Here is a 25,742-nt window from a genome sequence, read left to right as displayed (position 1 = left end):
TATATACTACTGTAATATACCAACTTTCTTGATTGAACCGCTTTTTAAGTCATCTTCGACGGGTATAGTTCAAAGATATTGTATGCTTACTCAGTTACCATATAGAGAATCTTAATATCAGTTATACATTAATATTAATATAGCTACTCAATATTCTCCTTAGTACCAAGAGAAAATTCGTGATCATATTCTTCATAGACATGGCAATAAACCACTGGTTCGTAAAGAACCGACAGAACAGTTAGGATATGAGGAAGACGTGGTATGGTCGTCATTAAAATCCGATTACTCTCTGCACCCTGAATCTGAGTAAGTAATAATAATAATACTATCTCGTCCCAAGGTAATCAGAGTTTGTGTTATTAGTACTATATAACTTGTAATATAATTAGAAAACAGACTGACGGATACAAATAATTATACTCCATAAATACAAATGTTTGTACCGTGCGAGGAATCGAATCCGCAAACTGGAAGTATGTCTACCTGTTAAACCGCTAGACCAGCTAGGCTGTCATAAGTATTACTTATATAAATATTTTTTAAGTAATGAAATGGCTCAAATTAATATTGTATAGTGACTGTAGGTATAAGTGTAAGAATTCTATATTATAATAAGACTGCCCGACATATCTATACATATATAAAATTGGAGTGTCTGTTTGTAATTGAAATAACCGTTTTTTACTACATGCATATGAATATAAATACGGTACACACACCAAAATAACATTTTTGTCTGTCTGTCTGTTTATTCCAGTTAATCTCTGAAATGACTGGACCGATTTTGACGGGACCTTCTTTGGCAGGTAGCTGATGTAATAAGGAGTAACTTAGGCTACTTTTATTTCGAACAACGACGACGAAGTCGACGAAGTCGCGGGTACAGCTTGTAAACAATAGATATTATTATATTGTTACTACAATATCAGTGACTCCAACTACTTACAATTGTACATCACTATCTACAGATAGTAATCAAACTACAATAAAAAGTATACATCTCAATCTATTATTACATAAATTAAATTATAAGTGGCGTAGGTATATGAATTTTTCAAAAAACACGTTTCCTATATTAATTGATAATTCAGAATCTTTCGTTTTTAAGCTTCATCAAATATTGGATGTTATTTCGTGCTATTACCGTTATAGTATCTATAGCAACTGCATCTTTACAAGGTATGTCTACATATTGCTATGTATTAACACAAAAAAAAATATTCAAGAACGTCGTAGTCTCTTTGATTACTACCCTGACTTAGAGGTCGTAACTTCAAATCTGATCGACTACAGAAAAATCTGTGTGTCAATTAATATTTCTGCCTCCAGTGAAGGAAACACCCAACGAAAAATAATTCAAGAGATTGCGATAGGCACACCTCCTGCCGTTGTAGACTCAAGTAATGTATAGTACATTTCTTTTTTTTTTTTCTTTAGGAGGGAGCGGTGCAGTAATCAAATGGCCATTGACTATTATCAGTATTTTTTGTGACTGTGTTGCATATGTTGATATCATGCTAAAGTTATTCGTAAGTCCACAAACTTTATATGTATTTATCAAGTTTAGTATAATGTTCGAGAGATATGATTCTTTATAGGTAATGTGCATACATTGTTGGTCGGCCTCGGTGGTCTAGCGGTTTAACACACCGCTTTACTTCCGGTGGTCGCGGGTTCGATTCCTCGCACGGTACAAACATTTGAATACATGAGTACAATAGTTTGTATTGATCTGGGTGTTTTCTATGTATATGTATTTACAAAAAAATATATGAGTAATTATATTAGTTATCTAGTACCCACAACACAAGCTCTGTTTACGTTAGGACTTGACGACGCTGTGTGAATGGTTCAGAGATATTATTATTGTCATTATTACAGCAGCCATACTTATATTTTATTTTTTGTAAATGTGTACACTGGGCTTCTACTACTTTTGGCTTCTCGACCAAATACTCCAATAGATTACTGCTATTGAGTAAAAACAACATATGCATGATGACTAGGGCCCTCACAGGACACTGCAAATTGAACAAGCATATGGCTAAGCTAGGCCTATGCACGACAAGTATCTGCAGATTCTGCCAAACTGAAGAGGAAACGCCGCTTCACATCCTATGTGGTTGTAGCCCACTCATGCATAAACGAAATATCTCCTTTGGAAAGTTTACACTCTTTCCCGAGGAGATAAAAACGATCGCTCCTAAGAATATCCTTCAATTCTTGTCCCTGACGGGTCTAGGTAGCGAACTCTGAAAAGGGCGAGCACAATAGATCTATGTAGGTCGCAGTGCTACAGGTGCTACACATCTGACAATAGCCCAAACAACCCAATAAAAAAAAAAAAAATGTGTACACAATATTACTAAAAATACAAGTGAGTGAAAATGCCTACTGTCTGTGATAACACATTCTCGCCATTCCAGTTACCTTACTACAATGAAAAAGGCATTCTAATATACAGTAAACGTAAATGTTTATGGAACTACCTATCGCGAGGATTTTTAATGGACGTCATTGGTGCTTTACCTGTGTTCGAGTTCTTTACGCTCGTAATGACTAAGACGATGTCGAACGATCAAGCTATGTTTATGAATACCGTTTGTAAATTTGCACATTTATATATTTTGACTGGATATTTTAATTATATTGCTGATGCACCGTCCATGAATAGTGGTTATCTGCTGGTTAGTTTATTTAAATAATTAATTTTACAAATAAATTAATTTCAGTCTCATTGCAATACGAACATTACCGATAATGTTCGTTTTGCATTGCAACTGAAATTCATGTAATTAATCTATACATATAAATAAAATTGGAGTGTCTGTTTGTAATATTGAAATAACCGTTTTTTACTACATGCATATGAATATAAATACGGTAAATACCACCAGACCAAAATAACATTTTTTACAATTTTTGTCTGTCTGTCTTTCTGTCAGTTTGTTCCGTAATCCATAAAATCCATAAAATGGCTGAACCGATTTTGACGGGACTTTTTGGCAGGTAGCTGATGTAATAAGGAGTAACTTAGGCTATATTTATTTTAGAAAAATAAAGTTAAATTCCAGGCGGGCGAAGTCGCGGGAACAACTAGTAATGATATAAATATTGTCTGTTATATAATTTATATAACCTGTTACCGGTATAACGGATTGCTATCGCGATTTTCACTAAAGAGGTCATATCATAATTATGTTAACAAAGTCATAGAAATATATATAAATTAGATTGTTTGATGGTGCATTTGTCCATTCTGATCTCAGAAACGACTTAATCGATTGGAATGTCGATTATACTGATAGATTTATTATAGCAAAATATTTACTTTATAATTTCAATTTGTTTATAAATAAAATATCTTATTTACCATAAATTATTAGTGTTAAGACCCTACTACATATATTATTAATGCATACAACACGCGAAAAATGAAAACAACTGGGTACTTTCGTAAATTTATTACAAATATCAGAAGTGCAGAGTGTGTAGTCTAACATTAATTTAGATATATATGTATATAGTGATAGATTACTCATTTACAGATAATTAAATGGCAAATAGTGACGATACTAATAATGCTGGGTGGAAGCCATTATCTGATCAATCATTGTATTGAATTCACGTTTGATGCAAAATACAAGCTTATTCACATGGCTCGTAGAAATTCCTGTTGGATTCCATCATACATGATTTTAGATAAAGAACCAACAGTGCAACAATTGCATGTAGTGAGTATTATATAAATTATTGATTATTACCATTGATAATATCTATGTAATTATGTAGAAAAAAAATCGGCATTCGTTCTATTGTAAAAACAGATTTCTCTGCACATACATATTTATATAATGACTGTTGCCAAAATAAACAGAAAAAAAATAGTAACTAAACAATCTTTAAAAATAGTTATTTATTATGTTAATTTTGATGGTGTTATATGTGTACGTACTAAGTACTTCTACTAATATCAGTTGTTTAGAACCTACTCATATAGGTTCTGAGTTTGGAATGAAACGGCCATAAAATATCTACAATTATTCTAGAAAAAAAGAAGATTATTCTAGAAAAGTATTGTCGGAAAAATAATAGATTTCTACAGTAATACTACACTACAAATCACATGATCTTGCAAAGAATCCGTATCTGCTGTTAAGATACGGATAATTATTGTAATTCTTACTCTAATATCATCTACGAATAATCGTTTTCAACATTAACTATCATCTACGAATAATCTCTTATTCATACAATATTATCATATTCATATTGCGTGGTTACTAATTAAATAAATCAATTTTAATTACATCTTCTCATATTACGTAGTTACAAAAGTAATTAATTGTAATTAATTAATTTTATTTCAATGGTCAGTTGTTTGCCGAAAGCATAAATTTAGCACAATCGGGACTTATGAAAATGAACTTGGGTAAGTTTCGAATAGACCGAGTTAATCTAGGCGTTGGCTTCACTCTGTTCACATTTGGAATTTTGTTTTGGTAAGTGTATATTTGCATTATTTATGTGTTTATGTAGCTGGAATGTAACGGTCTCCTATGTACATGAAAAGGGCCATCGATATTACGCATCGTGCGACTGTACCACAAATGCTTTGGAACTAAGATATCATGCCTCCATAACATAATCATTTATTTAATACACAAAGAAAACTAGTTGATGGTTAATACATTATGTATATATACATATAAGATCAAAAACTTGCAAGAAAATAGTTTATATATAGGAACATACCCTTTTGTGGTAGTATGTGGAATAACTCTATATAGTAACTAATATGATGATGTGAATTGATTTTGATAATGTGAACGGAAGAAGTTGACATTGATTGTTGAATTTCTTATTATATAAATACCGAATTATTTAACTCGTTCTCGTTATGAATATCATAATAAGAAGAGAAATAATCTAAGTTTAAACAAATTTTATCTTAAATACCTTTATACAAAAGTCATTTATTAAATTTACCATTTTCCGAATGCAGATTCAGCCAAGAAACGGTGATATAAATTAAATTCATGTTTCTTCTTTATAAATAACGAGCGACCCGTCTTAGCTTTACACTGATGTATTATAATTCTTTGAATTTATCGACTTCTATACTATAACACTCATGTATTAAACATATAAACCATCCTCTTAAATCACTCCATCTATTGTCAAAAACTGCATTTCTCAAATGGGTAGTCTTATTAAACCGTTGCGTAATTAAAAAAATATAAACGACCAGACAACGACTTTAACTTATGCTATATAAATCATGTATATTTCAGGTATGTAATATGCTATTCCCTAACAATCCTAGTGCTTAGTTCTCGAGGGGATACTTTATATCAACACGGTGTTAGTCAACTGAGGAGATTTTTACAAGCTGAAAGAGTCGACAAAAAACTTATTCACCATGCTATGGCCCATTTTAGTTACTGGTGGATAAGGTAACTGCATTTAAAATATCAGTAATTTTTTGCGCCATCTAATCCCACATTATATAATGCTTTTTGGGTACTAGACAAGTGATAGAAATACTAATATTTATATACATTGTAAATCAATTATACTTATGAATAGAAATGATTGTTATGTAAATAATTTACATTTATAAAATACATTTAAGCGTCCTATTATTGTGGAAGTAGCGACCCGCGACCCGTATTTAATATGAACGTGGATGGGGCCGATCATATTAAATACTTTAAATCATAGTCCACCCTCTCATGACATGTCCATACTAAAAACCCTTTACAAGTAAATTCGTATAACGTTTAATAATTTCCCCTGGGATATCTACAATAACGATTGTCCATCTGAAATATTGTACATTTAGTTATATATTACAAGTCCAATAATGAATTTCGATATTCAAACTTTGTATAAAGAAGCAAACTTGAGTGGAGCGGGGACAGTAATATTCGTATACAAACTACTTCAAACATTACTTCAGTTGTCAAAACTGATATTAGTCTTGGGTCTCGCTCTTGGCTGTTTATTGTCTAGTTCCCTATAGAACAAGATTAGTTTATAATCTTACAATGGAGGTGATCGTAATTGAGAATAACTTAAAATTTATTAACCCATTGCGTATTCATTTTGGTAGATAAAAGATGCAAAATATGTGGCCGGTAAAGATAGCTAGTATATTATATTATATCTATACGTATAGCAAAAACTTTATACACCTTTGTAAAAAAATTCTATTGTATTCTATTATTATTTAAAAATACAACAAAAAAAAATATATATTCATTACACTTACTTAAATCTGGATTTATTATATTTATTATCGGATTACGATCACTCGCTAACCATTACTTAATATAAAAGGAAATAAAATAGGAATGTGAATAGAGAAATGATTTTAATTTTAGAACTAATTTAACTATTATTAATAATGTCCTAAAAACATAAAATTAATAGTGCCCGAATAAAATAGTGTATTATTAAACATTAATTGATTAAGCATTCCACAATTTGTTTTTCCATTGATTTTCAGAACTAAAGGCATCAATATACAAAACTTAATGAATAGGCGTATTGGAGTCGTATTTAGACAAGATTTAAGTTACTACTTCTTTAAAAAGTACGTTTAGATATGTAGATATAAACATTTTAGATTCAATCTGTAATTATAGACTAGTAGTAGGTCTACACTACACGTGACTAGTAGATTTAGCAGTGCCCTGCATCTCTTCCTCGATCGCCGCTTGTGTGGCTACTCTTTGCTCAGTTTTAGTATATTTATTTTGTGTCAATTTTGATTTTATTTTTTTCACAGTTTTAGAATTGTCACGTATATTATTTCACCTTTTCACTGCTATTACTACTCGTGCAATGTATATGTGTATTTGTATGTGTATTTACCATTATTTATCCATTGTTTAATTCATCTCACACATACAGTCCACTGAATTATTGTACACGCTTAATGTTTATATATTAATACAATTTTTCTAGAACGTTTATAGCTTTGGATACTATTATAAACTGTGGAGAATCTCTTAGTCGGCAACTATCCAGTGTTTGTTCTCAAGTGTATTATTTGCCTTCACAAGAGATTGTAAGAGAAATGGACTTAAACCCACAGGTTTTTATTGTCCATAGAGGCAAAGTTAGCATAAGTCAGGGCGAGGAGAAACTGGCTGTTCTCACCAAAGTGAGTATTTTATTCTGTTACTTAACATAAACAGAATGGGTTTATGCAAAGGTCGGGATAACAAAGTGAGGAATGAGTAAAAACAGGATGCTGTTGAATTTTTTGCCAGTTCTTCTCAACTGAAATAACTAGCTGAACTAAATGTTAGTGATTATAGTCATCATTTCGAGTAAAGCTGGACGGCAATCACACAGAAATTACAAGGTGTTACTAATATTATGTTATTTGACTGCTACTGAATTTTTCGTAAAAATATAACGTAATACAACGAATGTTCTGTATGTTTCTATTTGTTTTATTTAACAGGGAGCAATATTTGGTCAGCTTAAAGGCACTGTACCGCGACCAATTCGTATTTCAGCTATTGCCGATGGGTATACAGATATTTTGCAAATACCCGTAAAACAGTTTCATGATTTTATTAGCGATGAGGTAAATATGTAATAAGTTAGTATATTACTAATAGAAAATTTGGCTTTAAACTGAGCACAAATTGAGATAGGGATTGAACATCATCTTAATTATTTGAATCGATATCAATATTATTAATTCAAATATGTCTTTGTTATATTTTTACGACTAAATGGTTGAATATATATATATATATTAATTACGTAGATAGAAATAGATGACGCAAGTATCTTAATATGAATACCTATTACTTATCATTACACAACAATTTACTTATATTACAAAAGCTATAAATAGCTTTTGTAATTAAAGCATATTGAATACCAAACTCTCTTCCTATACTGAAGTTCTATTTGCTATTTTTATTAACCTCATGTTTTTTTTACTCAATCTTTGCCCTACATACTCCGAATCGAAATTTGTCGTGCGTCAGCAGGGTTCTACAGAGCCCAATTAGGGTAAAAAAACTGGCTTAATCCATTCAATCCATTACTGTATTTCGAACTACAATATTTCACACTACTAGGTAAGGGAAACTATAGCTCATAACTATCAATCTGAAGATGACTATATGGCTACAAAGAAACGTTATCACGAAAATCCATATAACACCGTAAGATATATTCTTCGTGGTCGGAAAACTATAAAACTTCCAGTAAGTTCATCCTTTGCATATACTAAAAGTTTTTAAGAATCTTTTTAGTCTCTATTTATTATAATATGCTTGTATAGCAGAAGAGTAGTGATATTTTACATACATTGTTGTATGTATAAGAATCTTTAATATTAATAGAAGGCGACGTATTTACGAAGTAGTCTTATAAATCGTCAGCATGGGAGCTTCAGACGAAATATACTTAATTTTTAATAGTATAATAATATAATAATAATTTTTAGTAGTCAAAATTAAACACCACACCTGTAGTGTGGTAATTCTAGTTTTTGCATTCCGATTGTTTTAGTAACTTTTTGACTATTTAATAGTCAATAGTTACTAAAATATATTATTACTAATATCACTAATATATATTACCACATAATATTTCGTAGTTTGAACACTATACTTGATATACATAGTTTTAACACATGAAGTGAACCAAAGAAAAATGGATTATAGTATAAATATCAACTCTAAATCTCTCCTTTGCAACATTCAAAATTTACAACGTCATTTTCCACTTTTGAACACTTGTTTATTCACAATTAGAACACATGTTCACAGCTGATTCACCTGTCGAGACTTGTTATGTATTTTCCTATTTAAAGCCATGCCACATACATATAAGCTCTAGTTAAGTCCATCGTGAATGTTTTAAATGATTAACCGTTAACCTTACTCAATAATGTATGATGCTTTAATTCTATTACAACAGCTCAAATGTCAAAATAGTTTTTTATATATTATATCTAATGTTTGCTTGTCGTTTGAAGAAACCAGAGCCTGTAAAATTTTTTCACAATAAAAAAGAATATTTTATAAAAATTGGTAAGTTCTTATTTCACAGAGCTCCTCTAATTAATGAATATCGGGTAAAACATATAGTATATACGTTGCCATGTGAACCCAGTCTAAGAGTTTCATTTACGTTAATGAGTAACAGATTTATTTTAAGTGTTTTCGTTAATTTCAATTCCTCGTCACACGTTTTATCTGGGACAGTGTTTTCAAAAGTAAATATGATACCTCGACCTTGACTCTCTCGGGTGCTCTAATTACTTGAAGGACTATTTTAACGAGTGCGTAGTCTGTAACAGTAAATTATGTTTCTAGTAATTTAATACATTTATTATATATTGTAAATCGTAGTGTGCTCTAAATTAAAAAAATAATATACAACTGTTAAGGAATAACAGTTGTATATATTATATATAAACTGAATTCCTTTACAACCATTTGGTTGTAAAGGAATTCAGTTTATAAATAACCAACCTACTTTATAAAACTTACTGTTGTATATATATATACATATATAGATTCTACACAGTTTAAATTAGGTATTACGTCTTGATAAGATAGACAAGGTTACTGGGGTAAAGTTTCTAAAATTTGTTTGCGTGGGCCACCTAATTTCGAAGCTGTATTTCGATAGAAGGATCGAGATAGCAGTGAAATTACAGTGTACTAGGCATGACTCTTAGTCTTATAGAATTGCAATCCATGCACACATGATCACGTAATTTTCATACGTATATAAACACGCTGTTCATGTAGATATGTATAGGCGACTGCTACCAATACAGTACATTAGTACATATATTTTTTTAATGTTTCGATTATACTTTTCGTTTGTATACTTTTTACAATATATAATGTAGGTATTATCATTGCATGTAGTCTTATTACTCGAAATAACAGTAGCATTAGCACAAATATCAATAAATTTAATTAAATGGAATTGTAGATGCATTTTTTTATATTTGAATATAAGTTAATTTTATATTTTTTAAGGTGTACTTTCTTATAATTACAGTGGATGGTACTGCCAATGGAAGCACGTAGTAGGACTTGGTATTCAAAGTGGCTGGCTGTGGCTTGGTTATTTGGACCATTCTCTTCAGCCGTTATTGTTCTCATACTTAATACATTGCCAATAGATTTTAGAAGAAATGTAATTTGGATATTAGTTGCTCTAGATCTTCTGCACTTGGCGCATTTCTTATCAGAATTTTATACCGTAAGACTAGTTACTTTTTTCTTAATAGACTTCAAAGAAGGAAGGTCTGTATTAGATAGAATATTTTGTGTGTATATTAAATTATATTTTTATGATTTATATCTAATATTATTAAGTTATAGCGTTAATGCTATTGGTAATTTAATTAATAAATATCTATTATATACTTTTTAAGATATATTTTTGCAATAAACTTACCGCGTGGTTTATGTCTAGCCACGATTTAGTAACTGTCATGAATACATATACTTATCTTATCATCCTACAATGTTACATCACAAACATATATCGTTAGCACAGACGGGAGGATCATTCTATGCATGCATCATCATTATTTCAATTATCACAAAAACCAAGTTTTTTTTTCCATTTGGTTCCATTTGATTCCATTTGCATCCATTAAGGATGCAAATGGAATGATGCTCGATTTGTTATTTTCATCAGTAGATATTATGTCCTTATGTAGTCTAAGAGTTAATACCTACATAATTTCAGAATTTTATTGCTTATAGATGGAGCTGATGGTCATTGGTGATAAATGCATAAATCGGGTGGTTGGTTTTCGAATGCTAAAGAATTGGATGTTCTATGTTGACGTCTTATCTCTTATATTTCCTATGATAACTTTAGTAACTGGCGATTGGACATATCAGATCGCCAGGTTACTGAGGCTACAATTATTGTATCAGTTCCATAAACATTTTTGTAGAAGTTTTAAGGTAATTTAATTTTTACTATAAACTATAGTAATAAATTTAAAAAAAAAACACTATTATCATATTATGTGACAATATTATTATTGTCATTGTATTATACAACAATATACACAACATAATCTAATCTCAAGTGTTATGGGTACTAGACAACTAATGGATATACATTTTTTTTCTAAATACATAGAAAACACCTAGACCAATAAAACAATCATGCTCATGAATGAATGAATCCAAATGTTTGTACCATGCGAGGAATCGAACTCGCGACCTTCGTAATTTAAGCGGTGTGTTAAACCGCTAGTCTACCGAGGCCGTCATGTCATCAAGAAACAGAAATATAACTACGCTCCTTACCAGGGATAGGAGCGTAATTATATTTCTGTTTCTTGATGAATGACATGACGCCATGTAGTTTTAGGCAATATAGAAGTACCCTAACAGATTGTAAGTAAGTTATCAATTGTTAATAGAAAATATTGCAGCAATATCTAACTTGTAAGAGGGAAAAATATTACAACTTAGTTCTTAAGCAACGCATGAGATGTAAATTCAATCCTTTGACTAAAGAATGCTCTATCTAAAACATTTTAATATGAAATAAAAATAACATTACAGTAAAATTGCTAATGACGTATACATGGACGGATAGCAGAAAAATTGTGAAGAGGCATCTAACATAATGTACAATTTTACAGAGCAAGGCGGCGCCACTTGTGATGAAATTCATAATTTTATTTTTACTACTGCATTCTATGACATGTGGGTGGATATACGTCGCATGTAGGAGTGAGTTTATGTGTTACTTTGTACACACCATTTTTATTTTCAAGCGCACATTGTAACGAGTCATTCATCCTAATTGAAGTCTCTTGTGTTTGCTTAACGTATTCTGTATACGACGTAGAAATTTATATATTTTTGTATGTTTGAATTTTTTGAAGTTTGAACCCAAAATAGTAAAATGGTGCTCCAGATTTGATTTTACCTGTGCGTCAATCAGATTAGCAGTATGCTTATAGTATAGTATACTATTTTTAGCCTCAACTAAGGAAATCTCAATTATAATAATATTGTTTGGAATCCTTCCTTTGCTAAACGATTACTTAAATGACTAACGTGCATGGTAATAGTTGTTCATGTACAGGATTTTCATTTAATGGTACGGGATGCACGGTAGAAGAGTCTGTAATATGCGTACATTTGTTGAACAAAGATATTTTAATTTTATTTAAAAGTTAGACAGATCTATACATGTAAGTACATAATGTAAATATACTGGTTTAAAAAAAGAAAATCAGTGGTATTTTTGTTACCAGTTCTTCTCAATTGTATCTGTATACTGAACTGGACGGTAGGGAAAAAATATTAATACAAAAAACGTGACATTTATAAGCGGCTTAAGTGTCCTAAATGAATAAATTATATTTGATTTGTGATTCTGAGTTACAGTTCCGATTTTTTATAAACCAAGCATAATATTTTATTCTTAATAAATTTGAACTAAACAGATTTAAATATAGATATTATGACTCTTTAATTGGCAGGAAACTTCAGACACCCAATTTATATTTACTCAAATTCTGAAAACAAATTCTATTTGTTTTAAAATAGATTTATAAATAGCCGACGTTGAGGGAGAAAATAGAGATTGTACTTGAATTAACTGTTAAACATTACATATATTTTATTTTAAAAGTTTACTAATTACAATACAAGTAAATTACTGAAAATTGACATTAATAATTGTGGTATAATAGATACTTTTTATAGACCAACGTCATATTTATAATTTATCTAGCTGTTGATTGACATTGTAGAAAAACACGAAACTATGTCACTATATTCGTAACATATTAAATATATTCCTCAATTACTATATTTTAATACAACATAAATTTGGCGACGAGATGTCGTTGGAACGTTTTAATTTTAATATATTTGACAACAATACAGAAGACTGGGATTACTATATACAAAGATTTGAGATCGAGTTACAACTTCATGGGCTTGACGGAACAACATCAGATAGTAATAATAAGAGAAAACAATTACTTCTCTCCCGAATCGGTCCAACATCATTCAAGGTACTTGTGGATTATTTTCGACCGACTCCCGTGACATCGAAAACTTACGAGGAACTTATTAAAGTACTACATGAATATTATGGCAAGAAGACCTACGTTCTCTCCGAACGGTTATCTTTTGCTACAAGATATAGAAACGAAAATGAGACAATTTCACAATTTATACTACAACTTCGTTCACTCGCTGGATACTGTGAATTCGGAAATACACTAGAAGAACGAATTCGAGATCAACTAGTAATCGGCATTAATAACATTACATGGCAACAGGAACTCATCAAAGAACATCCAACGAATGATTCGAAACTTGCTGATATTATCGCTACACTGAACAAACTGGAACAAGCAGAAATACAGAGTCAACGTTTAACAAACAACAATTATACTACTATGGAAACTACTAATGAATCACCGCAAGCTGTAAACAAACTTAACATCAACATCAATAGAAAACCCGGAAAGAAAACAAACATTCCCTCAAAAAAATGTATATTTTGTGGAGGAAAATACCACCAAAATTTGAACGACTGTCCTGCAAAGGGGAAAAGATGCAACGCTTGCAATAAAATGAACCATTTCTCGAGCGTTTGTATAGGTAGTGGTCATTTAAAAATAAACAAGTATAATACAAGACAAGTTTCAATAAAGAAACATCGTACTGATAGCGAAAATGAAGATTCTGATGCTGAGAGCACACACACTCGTGCGGTTGGTTTTCGTAATCCTGCCAGCAAAATTATGATATCGACGAAACTTAACAGTATAGAAGTTGATATGTTATATGACCCTGGGGCAGTACACTCAGTTATTGGCAAATTGTTATGGAAAGCAATTGGTCGACCAACACTAAAAAAATGTAAGAATCTTGTTGCCTACACAGACGTCAAGATCGAGACTCTGGGAATCTGCGACATAACCGTAATGGCCTTTAATAGTGTGAAGATATTGTCAGCCTATGTAACAAAACATAATGACTTACCTTTATTTGGATTAAATTGGTGTTTACAATTCAACCTACCTATGCCACCGGGGGCTCGGCTCTGTAGCATAAAAGAACCCATAACAAAAACAATTCCCCCTATAACAGGACAACATAATAAGGATGAGGTTGAATGTTTACTAAAGGACTTTAAAACACTATTTGATGGGAAATTAGGTACAATTAACTGTCATACTGCCAAGATCCATATTCCTAACAATGTACGTCCTAAGGCTTTCAGACCACGACCAGTTCCATTGGCCCTACAGGACCAAGTCAACGACGAATTACAGCGTTTAGTAAGAGAGGGGTTCTAGAACATATTGATACAATGGTAACGCCGATTGAGTGGGCATCACCTATAGTCATTGCAATTAAATCTAATGGAAACGTACGTATTTGTGCTGATTTCAAAGTAACGATCAACCAGCATGTACAAGTTGATGACTACCCCTTACCAAGGTTTGAGGAAATTACATCCAAATTAGCTGGGGGTCAATTGTTTACAAAAATAGACCTTAAAGACGCCTACCTTCAATTATTGGTACACCCGGACTCCAGGAAGTACTTAACGATCTCAACACACAAGGGTTACTTCCAGTATAAAAGATTACCCTTTGGTATATCTTTTGCACCAGCAGTTTTTCAAAGAATCATGCATCAAATCCTAAGTGGGCTGGATGGTGTTGTATGTTACCTCGATGACATTTTGATAACGGCGGAAAACCGACATGAGCACATAAAACGAGTCAGAACAGTCTTACAAAGGCTACAAGAAGCAGGTATTAAAAGTCAGATAACTAAATGTTTCTGGTTACAGGAGAGTGTAACTTTCCTTGGTCATAAGATTGATAAAAACGGTTTACACCCAACATCGGAACGAGTTGAAGCTATCAAAAAAATGCCAACTCCAATGAACGTGGCCGAATTACGATCCTTTTTGGGTTCCATTACATACTATGGTAGATTTATAGACAATTTACATGTTAGATGTGCACCGTTGTATCGTCATTTGAAGAAGAACCAAAAATGGGATTGGACCAGCGAGGATACCCAAATAACAAACGATCTGAAAAACATTTTAACATCGAACGAAACACTTGTCCACTATGATGAGAAACAGCCTATCTACGTTAGTAGCGATGCCTCTGATAAAGGAATTGGAGCAGTGTTATTTCATAAAATGAATAACATCATGCGTCCAGTCGCATTCGCCTCCAGAACTCTTTCCGAAACAGAACGTCGATACTCAACAATCGACAAAGAGGCATTAGGGATTGTTTATTCAGTAACAAAGTTCCATCAATACCTTTATGGACGAAAATTTACTTTGCTAACAGATCATAAGCCTCTTGAACGTATTTTTAGTCAAGAAAGAGAAACACCCAAAGTCGCAAGCAACCGATTACTTAGATGGGCCATGATCTTAAACAGTTACGAGTACACCATAAATTACCACACGGCTAAGGAGAATACTCCAGCAGATGCACTTTCAAGATTACCGCTGCCAAACTCTGATTTAACTATAGAAGAACGAACAGGGTTACCCCAATTTGCCCATCTCTTACATCTTAGACTGAGTAATATACCCGTAACAAAACAAAAACTTAGAAAAGAGACACTTAACGATATAAACCTTAACAAAATCAAAAACTTCATAACAAATTATTGGCCGGAAAAAAAAGAACTACCGATAGAAATGCATACTTACTTCGAGAAACGAGAACAATTGTCATTTGAAGATGGAATTATCCTGTGGAACGGAAGACTATGTATACCAAAAAAATTACAATCAGCCATACTAGAAATGTTACATGACGGACATAATGGGGTAAATGCTATGCAGTCACTGGCAAGATTGCATGTGTACTGGTCAAACATAGACAAAGATATTCAAAATTTTTCGAAACATTGCAAATTATGCCAATCTTCAAAAACCAACACTAACTCTGCACCGGTGTATCCTTGGGGAGTACCGCCGGAACCATGGCATAGATTACATATAGATTTTGCGGGACCATTTCTCGGGTACATGTGGCTTATAGCAATAGATGCTTATACAAAATGGCTGGAAGTTATACCAATGAAATCAACAACATCAAGAGCAACAATAAGTCGTCTAGACAACATATTCGCCACATTCGGTATTCCGAAATATATAGTTACAGATAATGGCCCTCAATTCATATCAAGCGAATTTAGAAGCTACTGTCAGAGTATTGGCACAACACACATAAAAACAACACCATATCACCCTAGAACTAATGGGTTAGCTGAACGTGCTGTCCGAACATTCAAAGAACGTATGCTTGCCTCGGATAAGAATATTGACATACATGGACGCCTTAACAGAATTCTTCAGGCATACCGGAACACAACCCGACGTTCAACGAACAGAACCCCTTACGAAGCGATGTTTGGAAGAATAATGCGTACTACCTTCGATTTATTGAAACCTAACATCCGAGACGATCTAGAAAGAACGCGATTATATAAGGAGTTGAGACCAACAAACAAAGAAGTTGTCCCACCAACATATAAACTTGGAGATAAGGTTTGGGTAAATAAGCCCTTGACAAAGGGATCAGATCCTGCAATAATAACGAAATGTAATGGACCATACTCTTACGAGGTGGAGTTTTCAAATGGAGTTCGTAGCCGTAAGCATTCCGATCAATTACGTCCAAGATTGAGCGGCAGTCAGGATGATGACCCTACAAGTGCTTACACCCACTACTATAAACGTATAGACACAGAGGATCAATTACAACATGGTGATTATAGAAACCAGTTATCACCGATACCCTCTACGAGCGCGCAACATCCTGAGGGTCCAATAGTGTTTCAAGATGAGGATGCAACTTTTCCGTCGACATCACGTGGCGCCACTGCCACTACCACAACACCGCAGCTGCAAGTGCCACGTCGTTCGCAACGCCAGCGGAAACTACCAGCACGATTAGGTTTATAGAGACTAGAAGCTTTGTTTTCCATTGGGAGGGAGTAATGTGGTATAATAGATACTTTTTATAGACCAACGTCATATTTATAATTTATCTAGCTGTTGATTGACATTGTAGAAAAACACGAAACTATGTCACTATATTCGTAACATATTAAATATATTCCTCAATTACTATATTTTAATACAACAATAATATTAAAATGCACTCATTGAAGGGATAAAAAAAAGATTATGTTGTGTGTTACTTGGAATAAAAAATATTAAGTACTAGTAGGTAATATAATGTTGATAAATATAAATAAACCGGATCGACAACAAGTGACATATCTGGTGTTTCAGGTGTTCATAGGCCACGGTAGCTGTTTTTCATCTCGACGTATGCTTATAGTGGTATAAAAAAATAATTTCCATAGATAATATGACAAATGTAAATGCCTTTGCCTACGAATTGGTTTAGTTTTATGAGCTATTTTAACCAGTTAGAGGGTAGACGGGTACCGAACCGTCTACCCTCTAACTGGTTAACTGGCTCGGGAGTTAGAATCTCGACTTAGGCAGTCAAATTTCGCAAAAATGGTATTGATCAGATAAGTACGGGATTTGTTGGGACGATATATATAATATATAAATAACAGCCATATATATAATAAGATACTTATAATATAACATATATATTACACTATTGTATTTTAATGTTTAGTTATAATGTTAGATTGAAGTTTTCCTCGTTATTTCGCACTTTAATAATCTGTTCTTTAATGTATTCATCAGTTTGATTTATTATATGGTTATGTTATTTTTTGACAGGAACTGATTTTCCTGTACCTGTATTGGATGTACCACCAGACATTAATAAAACTATAGATTATCAAGAGTGGCAAAACCCAAAGGATAGACAAGGAGGTAATGAAAATTTATTTTTTTTGCTAAAAACGACAAAATTGAAAGACCTACCCAGATAATGCTATATATTAATGTACATTTAATTTTTTGCTAGCTATATTAAAATAAATTTCAACTATTTTGAGTATTATTCTATGTATAATTAAATATATTCAATTACATAATTATATAGTAAATTATTTAAATTGCAGGTTGCGCAAGAATAACAAGAAATTTTAATTATGAGAATCAATCAAGAGTGAGTTTTCTGGTACCAAAAAGTTGGCAAGACGATTACGTAGTTGCATTAACATTTATTATACTTCTGCATACACATACTGTTTTGGACACTGTAAGCATTTTTATGAAACATTTTAGATCATGTATGGTTTGTATAAATACAAATTATTGTTAAATATTAATAATTTGACGGCTTCGGTGGTCTAGGTATCCAGTATCGCACGTTAGAAACTTTCGTATCTGCAGTATAATTGTTAATATTAGTCTGGTTATTTAAACATATAAATGTTTTTGGTTTTAGAAAAAAATATACATTTATACATTTCTATCAGTTGTTCAGTACCCATAGAATGAGCTGATTAGTTTGAGACTACATGATAGTTTTGTCCTTGCCTATTATAATTATTCAAAGATAAATATTTGTAATTATTTCCATTTTCTAATAAACCGGTTATAATAGGTTTCGATAGATGCGAATTTTCATTTCATTCAACTAAGGTTACTTTATAGCAGAGTTTCAGTTAAAGAGTGAGATATGTTTGTAAATTACACTGTATGTATGACATTTTATTACTCCGGAACGGAAATGCAAGGTGTCATGGGCCCACATGGCAATGTTATCCGTGGTTTTAATTATGTACATAGGCGTCTTTTCCCACTTGTCATTAGGGTGCTATCAGCTTATTTGTCATACTAATATATAAAAAAAAATATGTTCACGATCACTGTTGTAGTTACAACTACACGTTAATGTAATAAGTCAATGCAGGTATCGAAGGTTGCTATATGGCACACTATTTGTTTGCATAACTTCGCCTTTTCGCGCGTTAAAATTACTTAATTTCAATCATTTGAACTTTAAATAACATTATACTTCTTATGGTTTATTTTAGGTAATGCCACTATCAATAACAGAAATTTATTACAAAGTCTTTATAAATTTCTTCATATATTTGATTGATATATGGCTGATGAGTGTAGCAGTGAGTGCAGTTTACACGACCTACCGGGAACTGTATCAATATGACTACAATGTCTCTAATCTAATATCCTATTTGAAGCATAGTGGATTGTCACCGGTGCTGCTGAAAGCTGTAATGAAGTATACCAAACAGTTATGGAGAAGGCAAAGAGGTAATTTTATATTTAAAATATTTTTCTCTATAAGAATTGTGTAAGAGTGAACTAAGAATATATTTTTGTCAGCAAACAACTATGCCCATTTCTTATTGTTTACTAACTACTCGCCCTGGCTTCGCCCGGGTGTATATGTTTTATACATATAAACATTCCTCTTGAATCACTCTATCTAGTAAGAAAAGCCACGTTAAAATCCGTTGCGTAGTTTTAAAGATTTAAGCATACATATGGACGGACAGACAGCGACAGCCATTTTCTTTTATACTATGTAATAATTTCTCTATCCACCCAAAGGTAGTCCGGAACAGATTGTTCAGCGATAAGACCGTCTTTTGTATTAGTAAATGTATATTTTCTATTTTAATTGTTTTTTGTTCTGTAATTGGTGCAATAAGGCGTATAAATAAAATAAAAATAAATAAATAGGCTTTGACAGGTTTATTATGGTACTGAAATTACTAGATAACTATCTATGGTAAAATTTAGATATATTTTTAAATGCATAAATGTTAGAGAAATTATGGGTATTATATAGATCATATTATATTTTTAATTTTTCGGCTGAAGCACACATAATAAATATTTGGTTTATCCATTGTAAAATCAATTTAGAAATTTTAGTTTTTTAATTGTTAGTCCATCTAAAAAGACCCAGAAAATTCTCAGCATTGTAGAGCTAGTCTAAAAAACATAGTGCCTAATTAAATTCAAAATGTTTTTTGTTACAAATGTGGACTCGTGGACTCTGTTAGCTTATAATGTGCCTAGTCAAATGTGACTTTAAGTGTATTATAATTATGTTCTTGTAATATTTTATTTTTTCTTCTTAGGTAATTGGCTACCAGAATTAGCTCATCAAGCACCAATGTGCCTTCGTGAAGATCTTCTCAGTGCTTTGTATATGTATCACATACAAACCCCGCCATTATTTCGTCTACTGCCTAAATACTTTGCAAGACAACTCGTCGCAAGGGTACAAAGAATTGTGGTTTTTCCTAGTAAGTACATTATTGTAACGCTGTCGGTTTCAAATAAATAAAAAATTGTGTTTTGAAGTGATTTATCATATCAATTATTTATAACTTCCGTGTATATTTTATTTATATTGGTAACCGGGTTCACACGTTTCTAAATGGTTCTGAACAAACTGATGACTTTGAACTACATTTTTAGGTTATCTTTTTTTTTGTCATAAATTAATATTTTTATAGTCCTATTCATTGTTTCAGACAAATGTATTGTACAAGAAGGTGACATATTTTCATGTATTTATTTCATACACGAAGGCGAAGTAGAAAAATGGTTCACCGATTCTAAGTAATATAAAATATATTACAATAATAACATAATATTTTTACTTAACATTATTGTTTAAAAATACTGAGTTTATTATTGTTTTAGTGGTGAAAAGAAGATGACGGCACTACTTTCCTCCAATGGATACTTTGGGTTCATACCTGGTCTTTTTCCAAATACACCGTTTCAATTCACGTATTATGCACGCACGGTATATTATTTTTCAATAATATTTTTTTTCCGGTCAATTAATACAACTCCATTTAGTCCTAGCTTGTGTTATGGTTACTAGACAATTGATATAAATATTTAGATATTTTGTGTAAATACATAGGTACACAATTTAAACACCCAGATCGATACAAAAAACATACTCATGAATACAAATGTTTGAACCGTGCGAGGAATCGAATCCGCAAGCATCGGATGTAAAGCGGTGTGCTAAACCTCTACACCATCGAGGCCTTCCGATTGTCATAAATAGCTATTTAAATACACCAATATAAAAAACGGTATAGCCAGAAGCAAAAGTATATCATTTATATTGAACTTGTTTTGCCACTTATTTATACACATCCCAATTTTTAACCCTACTGCCAAGATCTTACTGCACTGGCTACCTAGTATGTAATGTTATCTTATCTGTGCTAGTGCTACTTTAGTTGAGAAATGGCAAAAATCTCAACGAATTGACTATATAATCGTGGATTACAGTAAAGAATAGGTTATGTTTCGAAAATATTCAAAGTTTAAAATCGAATATAGTTAAGATAATTGAAATACGAGTATAAATGAAATCAATTTTGAACATTACTCACTCAAATAATATATATTTTATGAAAATAAAAGTATATTTTTATTTATGACAGAAAATATACTCAATTAAATGCTGTCGAGAAAATAACAATAGAATGACAGCTGGTTAGCCAAGCGGGATGAACCAAACACGAGTGTCGGGTGCTCTCGTGAGGGTGGTTAGCTAATGAAACGTGAAATTGTTGATATCTTCAGTATATTCGTTTATAAATACAAAATAGAGATAATATTTTGAGAGCATCGTAACCTAGTGATTGACTACTCGGACTTGCATCCAAAAGGTCGTGAATTCAAATCTGGTTGAAACAAAATAGAAACTTTATCACATTATATTACCGAATAACTCTCTTGAAACAAATATCGATTACAAATTTAGTCCGAAGTATAGCGGTATCTTCGCCCCCTGTCACTTTAGTTTCAAAATATACCAAAAGTAATGTATATCAATATCGAGTGTTGCCTTCTCCATGAGGTCGACAATTGATATGTCTCCTGACTACCCTATCTGGAATAACAGTCTAGATTTCCGTAATACAGTGGCAGCCCTAATATTTAGTGGCATCCTCAATCAACTTTCTAAGATAGTGACAACTACAGGCATTTTAAAATAATATAATATGTATAATTTATTTATGTAAATTAATTAATGAAATATTTAATGTCATATCTCATTGTACTAATATATATCTGTGGTTATACAATAGATTTTTTTCTATTTCAGGTTGTGGACTTGGTATACCTCCGTCTCTCTGATTGGCAGGACCTTCTGAATGCTTTCCCCGATGTGAAACAAAAGTTGTATATAGGAGCTAGACAACTAAAAAAGGATATTTTGAAATGATTGTAACTTCACGCTTTCATGTAATGAAGATATTTTAATTTTATACATTGTAATTTTTATGATATTTTTAAATATTTTCATTGACCAATATGATATGGACAATAATAAATATAAGGTATTGAATTTTTATTTCATTTTCATTTAAATGCGTTGTCTTTTGTTCATTCCATGGTGGTGACAAATCAGTATACGTTCACATTACCGATCCTTAAAAACTTTTTTATACCCTTCTTGAAAAACCCCATGCTGGTCTCTAGAGAAAACCTTGGCAGGTAGTTCATTCTACAATATAAGTATACCTATGCGGGAGTAAGCTCCTCAGGATTCGCACTGTCCGAGCCCACTTATGTTCTATTATGTGGTTATGAATTCCCTGTCGAATGATCGGCCTCGGTGATCTAGTGGTTACCTCACTTCTGATGGTCGCGAGTGCAAACATTTGTATTCGTGAGTTTGAATGTTTGTATCAGTCTGTGTATTTTTTATGTATGTATGTACATATTTACAAGAAAACTGTATCTATACATTTGCATCAGTATTACCCATAACACAAGCACTAGCTTGGAATTAGTCGGCGCTGTGTGAATTTTCCTGATATTTTATTAGTGTTTTTAATTATTGTTTGCAAATATACAAACAGCGTATATAGCACTTCGTTATGAGTGACAACGTTGTACCTAATCAACTTCATTAATTATGCTTAGATAATGTATAAAATAAATGGAATTACAATTAAAACAGTGTATATAGGTTGCTTTATTAGTTAATTATGTTTGAAGAATAAAGAAGACGATATTTAATATTTTGATTCTTCTGAATTCGTGCTATGTAGTAATTGGTATTTACACAAATTTCTCTAACTGTAAATATTTACATTTCTTAATAAAAAAAATATATATACAAATTTTAACACACATGTATACACATATAAATCTTCGGACATTAATGTCCTCTATATAACTGTAATAACTGTAAAAGTGATTTGCTCTATTATTAATAATTTCCGTAACGTACGATATACAAGGAATTTTTGATTAAGCATTTGTTTCATATAAATTATTAAACAAAAAAAAACTTCGATAATGTAAACCTTATCTTATATTTATGTTTTTGGATATATTCTATCCGCATTTAATTATTCTATTGCCTATGTTCACCAAGGATATAGTAGGATTCTAATGGTAAAAATATGCATCAATTTTTTTTTCATCAATCAAATTTTTCTTCTTCATAATATTAGTACAGAATTGACAGTGTTTGATTCAAAGGATTGTATATAATATAGAATTAGGACGTATGCGTACATATAAGGTTGAACAACAAAGATAACTATACATATCGTCCGCATCCAGAGAACAATTGAGAAAGTTTATTGGACCTTGCTATTGATATTCTTACGTGAACATGTTGTAGCTGTTGGTAGCCGTTGATGTGCAATGTAACTGCAAGTTAAACATTCAGAACAAACAGTCTGACCGGAGTCTAGTTTTGTTCTGCTATTGTACAATTTGCACGACTGAACGTTGCCAGATAATGTGCAACGTATTTTATATTGAACGTCACATGTTGTAGCTTGTTTTTTGACTATTATGTTATTGATGATTGAATATATATATGAACTCTTACTTTTATATCTTAGATAGACTTATTTTTATAGTTAAATTAGCTGACACGGTAAACGTTGTTTTATTACATAAAGTACATTAATACTTTAATTTATCTGGTAAAACCTAGGCGTTGATGGTAGAAGGGTGAAAATTTTGGTTTGTAGGTATTTATTTTTTAATGTCAAATCAAAAGAATATTTTACTGTAAAAACAAAATTAGGGTGAACCACCCTTATTATGTACCACAAAATTTTATTTAGTAGTATAGAGATCTCGAATAGATCTGAATGCTAAGGATTTATCCTTATCTTCTCGTTCGATTACTTTCATAATATATCATACTATGAAGTGTTGTATTATTTTATCCTATCTTAATTCTATAGGTATTTAGTAACATTCTACGTAAAACATGTTGTTTAAACTCTAGGAAATAATTAACTTCTATTTTGTTATATTATTTTCAATAATAAATCCAGGAAAGTCTGCTCATTGTTTTATTTTAACGAACTGCTCGTTGAGATCCTAAATTTTACAATATTTAATTCTAGCGCTTTATGTATATCTTCACCAAAACTGCATGGATTTAATTTAATACAATTGCAAGTGATTACAAAATAATGTATAAAATATGAAATTATTTGAAATAAAAGATTGAATATAAGAAGAAATAAAAAGAAACGATAATTACTAACTAGACTTTAATAGTTTTATGTCTTGTGAATACAACATAAATGGAAGGCTTAAAGTAATATTCTGAATTAATATATAATGATTTAAAGCACCCGGCACTTTGTGGCATAAAAGGGCAATGTTTTCTATAAATATTCAGAACAGAAAATTGTTTTAGAAATGGTACGAAGAATTTTAAGTGCAGAATGTGGATTCAAAATAGGTTTGTTAGTAATGTAGTTTTTTAAAGTAGGTGCATTGTAATTTCACCTGCTGGTATAGACAAGTGACCATTTGCCACTTGATTAGTCGAATGATCGTTTTATCGATCGAATAAGACGCATGAAAAAGAATTCAGTTATTACTATTACTGTCTTATGGAATCCAATGCATAAATTTATTGAAGAATAACATAAGACAAAAATGTATGGCTACAATTTTATTTAAAAAATTAAAATTGTTCTTACAATGTGTGAAGATCGACTTGACATCATTTTTTTAAAGTCGGTGGATATATGATAAAGATTATATAATTACATACATTGAGTTCATTTACATTAAGGAAATGTTAGTTTTTATGTTATAAATAATATCTTTGTTACGCTACCGTCACATAAATTTGTCGACAAAGACAAGGGTCTTTGTTTAGTGGTTAATCCATCTATCTCCTGTAAAATCTCCCCTAGGGTATATTTTACCGTTTGTTTATCCATTTATCCTGGTAAAAATAACATCCTTATAAGTCTGAGGTAATGTCAGAGAGTAAAATTGAAAAATTCTAGTTCCTTTTCAGATTCGACGCCTTAGGGGTGCAAACGAATAGAGAATACCTGTCTGTTCGAATCTCTTAGAAGCGTTCTAATTTTGAATTAAAATAAAATATCTAATATCTCTTTTTCGAAAATATTTTTAACAGTCTATAGATTTACTATTATTATTACATACATTTACTTCTCAATGTTGAGGGTGGGTCTTTACATAAAAGGAGATTCGTTTCAATCTAATTCAGGTGGCATAGCATAAGGCTTAATTTCAATTTCTTAATTTATACCGGTGTTTCATGTTGTATTAACCTAGTCATCTTTTACATCATGGAGATAAAAGGGAGGATAAAATATTGTTATACTTATTTTGTTACTACATGGACCCCTGAAAGTCGAATAGATAAGGTATTTTTTATAGGATTTGACTCTATGAGCTAATTTAAATTTCTAACTCTTTGGTGTTATAAAGTACGAGTAACATTA

The 25,742-nt window shown here is 31.6% G+C and overlaps 1 protein-coding gene across 1 annotated transcript in view; it reads left to right on the top strand.

The window, feature by feature from the left end:
* The window catches only part of LOC131847827 (uncharacterized), a 28,040-nt gene extending 5,777 nt beyond the window's left edge, over positions 1 to 22,263 (top strand). Inside the window, 21 exon segments of the mRNA XM_059197494.1 lie at positions 164 to 309; positions 1,112 to 1,182; positions 1,441 to 1,532; positions 2,430 to 2,690; positions 3,552 to 3,737; positions 4,381 to 4,505; positions 5,298 to 5,459; positions 6,515 to 6,601; positions 6,976 to 7,174; positions 7,481 to 7,606; positions 8,112 to 8,240; positions 10,057 to 10,260; positions 10,773 to 10,979; positions 11,672 to 11,774; positions 17,812 to 17,907; positions 18,099 to 18,238; positions 19,020 to 19,260; positions 20,097 to 20,264; positions 20,496 to 20,583; positions 20,668 to 20,773; positions 22,100 to 22,263. Of these exon segments, the coding sequence (XP_059053477.1) occupies positions 164 to 309; positions 1,112 to 1,182; positions 1,441 to 1,532; positions 2,430 to 2,690; positions 3,552 to 3,737; positions 4,381 to 4,505; positions 5,298 to 5,459; positions 6,515 to 6,601; positions 6,976 to 7,174; positions 7,481 to 7,606; positions 8,112 to 8,240; positions 10,057 to 10,260; positions 10,773 to 10,979; positions 11,672 to 11,774; positions 17,812 to 17,907; positions 18,099 to 18,238; positions 19,020 to 19,260; positions 20,097 to 20,264; positions 20,496 to 20,583; positions 20,668 to 20,773; positions 22,100 to 22,219 (3,057 nt within the window). The 3' untranslated portion in view covers positions 22,220 to 22,263.
* The last annotated feature ends 3,479 nt before the right edge of the window (positions 22,264 to 25,742 follow it).

This window comes from Achroia grisella, unplaced genomic scaffold, assembly GCF_030625045.1.
Source record: "Achroia grisella isolate CSIRO2021 unplaced genomic scaffold, CSIRO_AGI_Agris_v1 utg109, whole genome shotgun sequence".
Taxonomy (NCBI): Eukaryota; Metazoa; Arthropoda; class Insecta; order Lepidoptera; family Pyralidae; genus Achroia; species Achroia grisella.
Note: the sequence above shows the minus strand (reverse complement) of the source record. Positions and strands in the feature narration are given on the sequence as shown.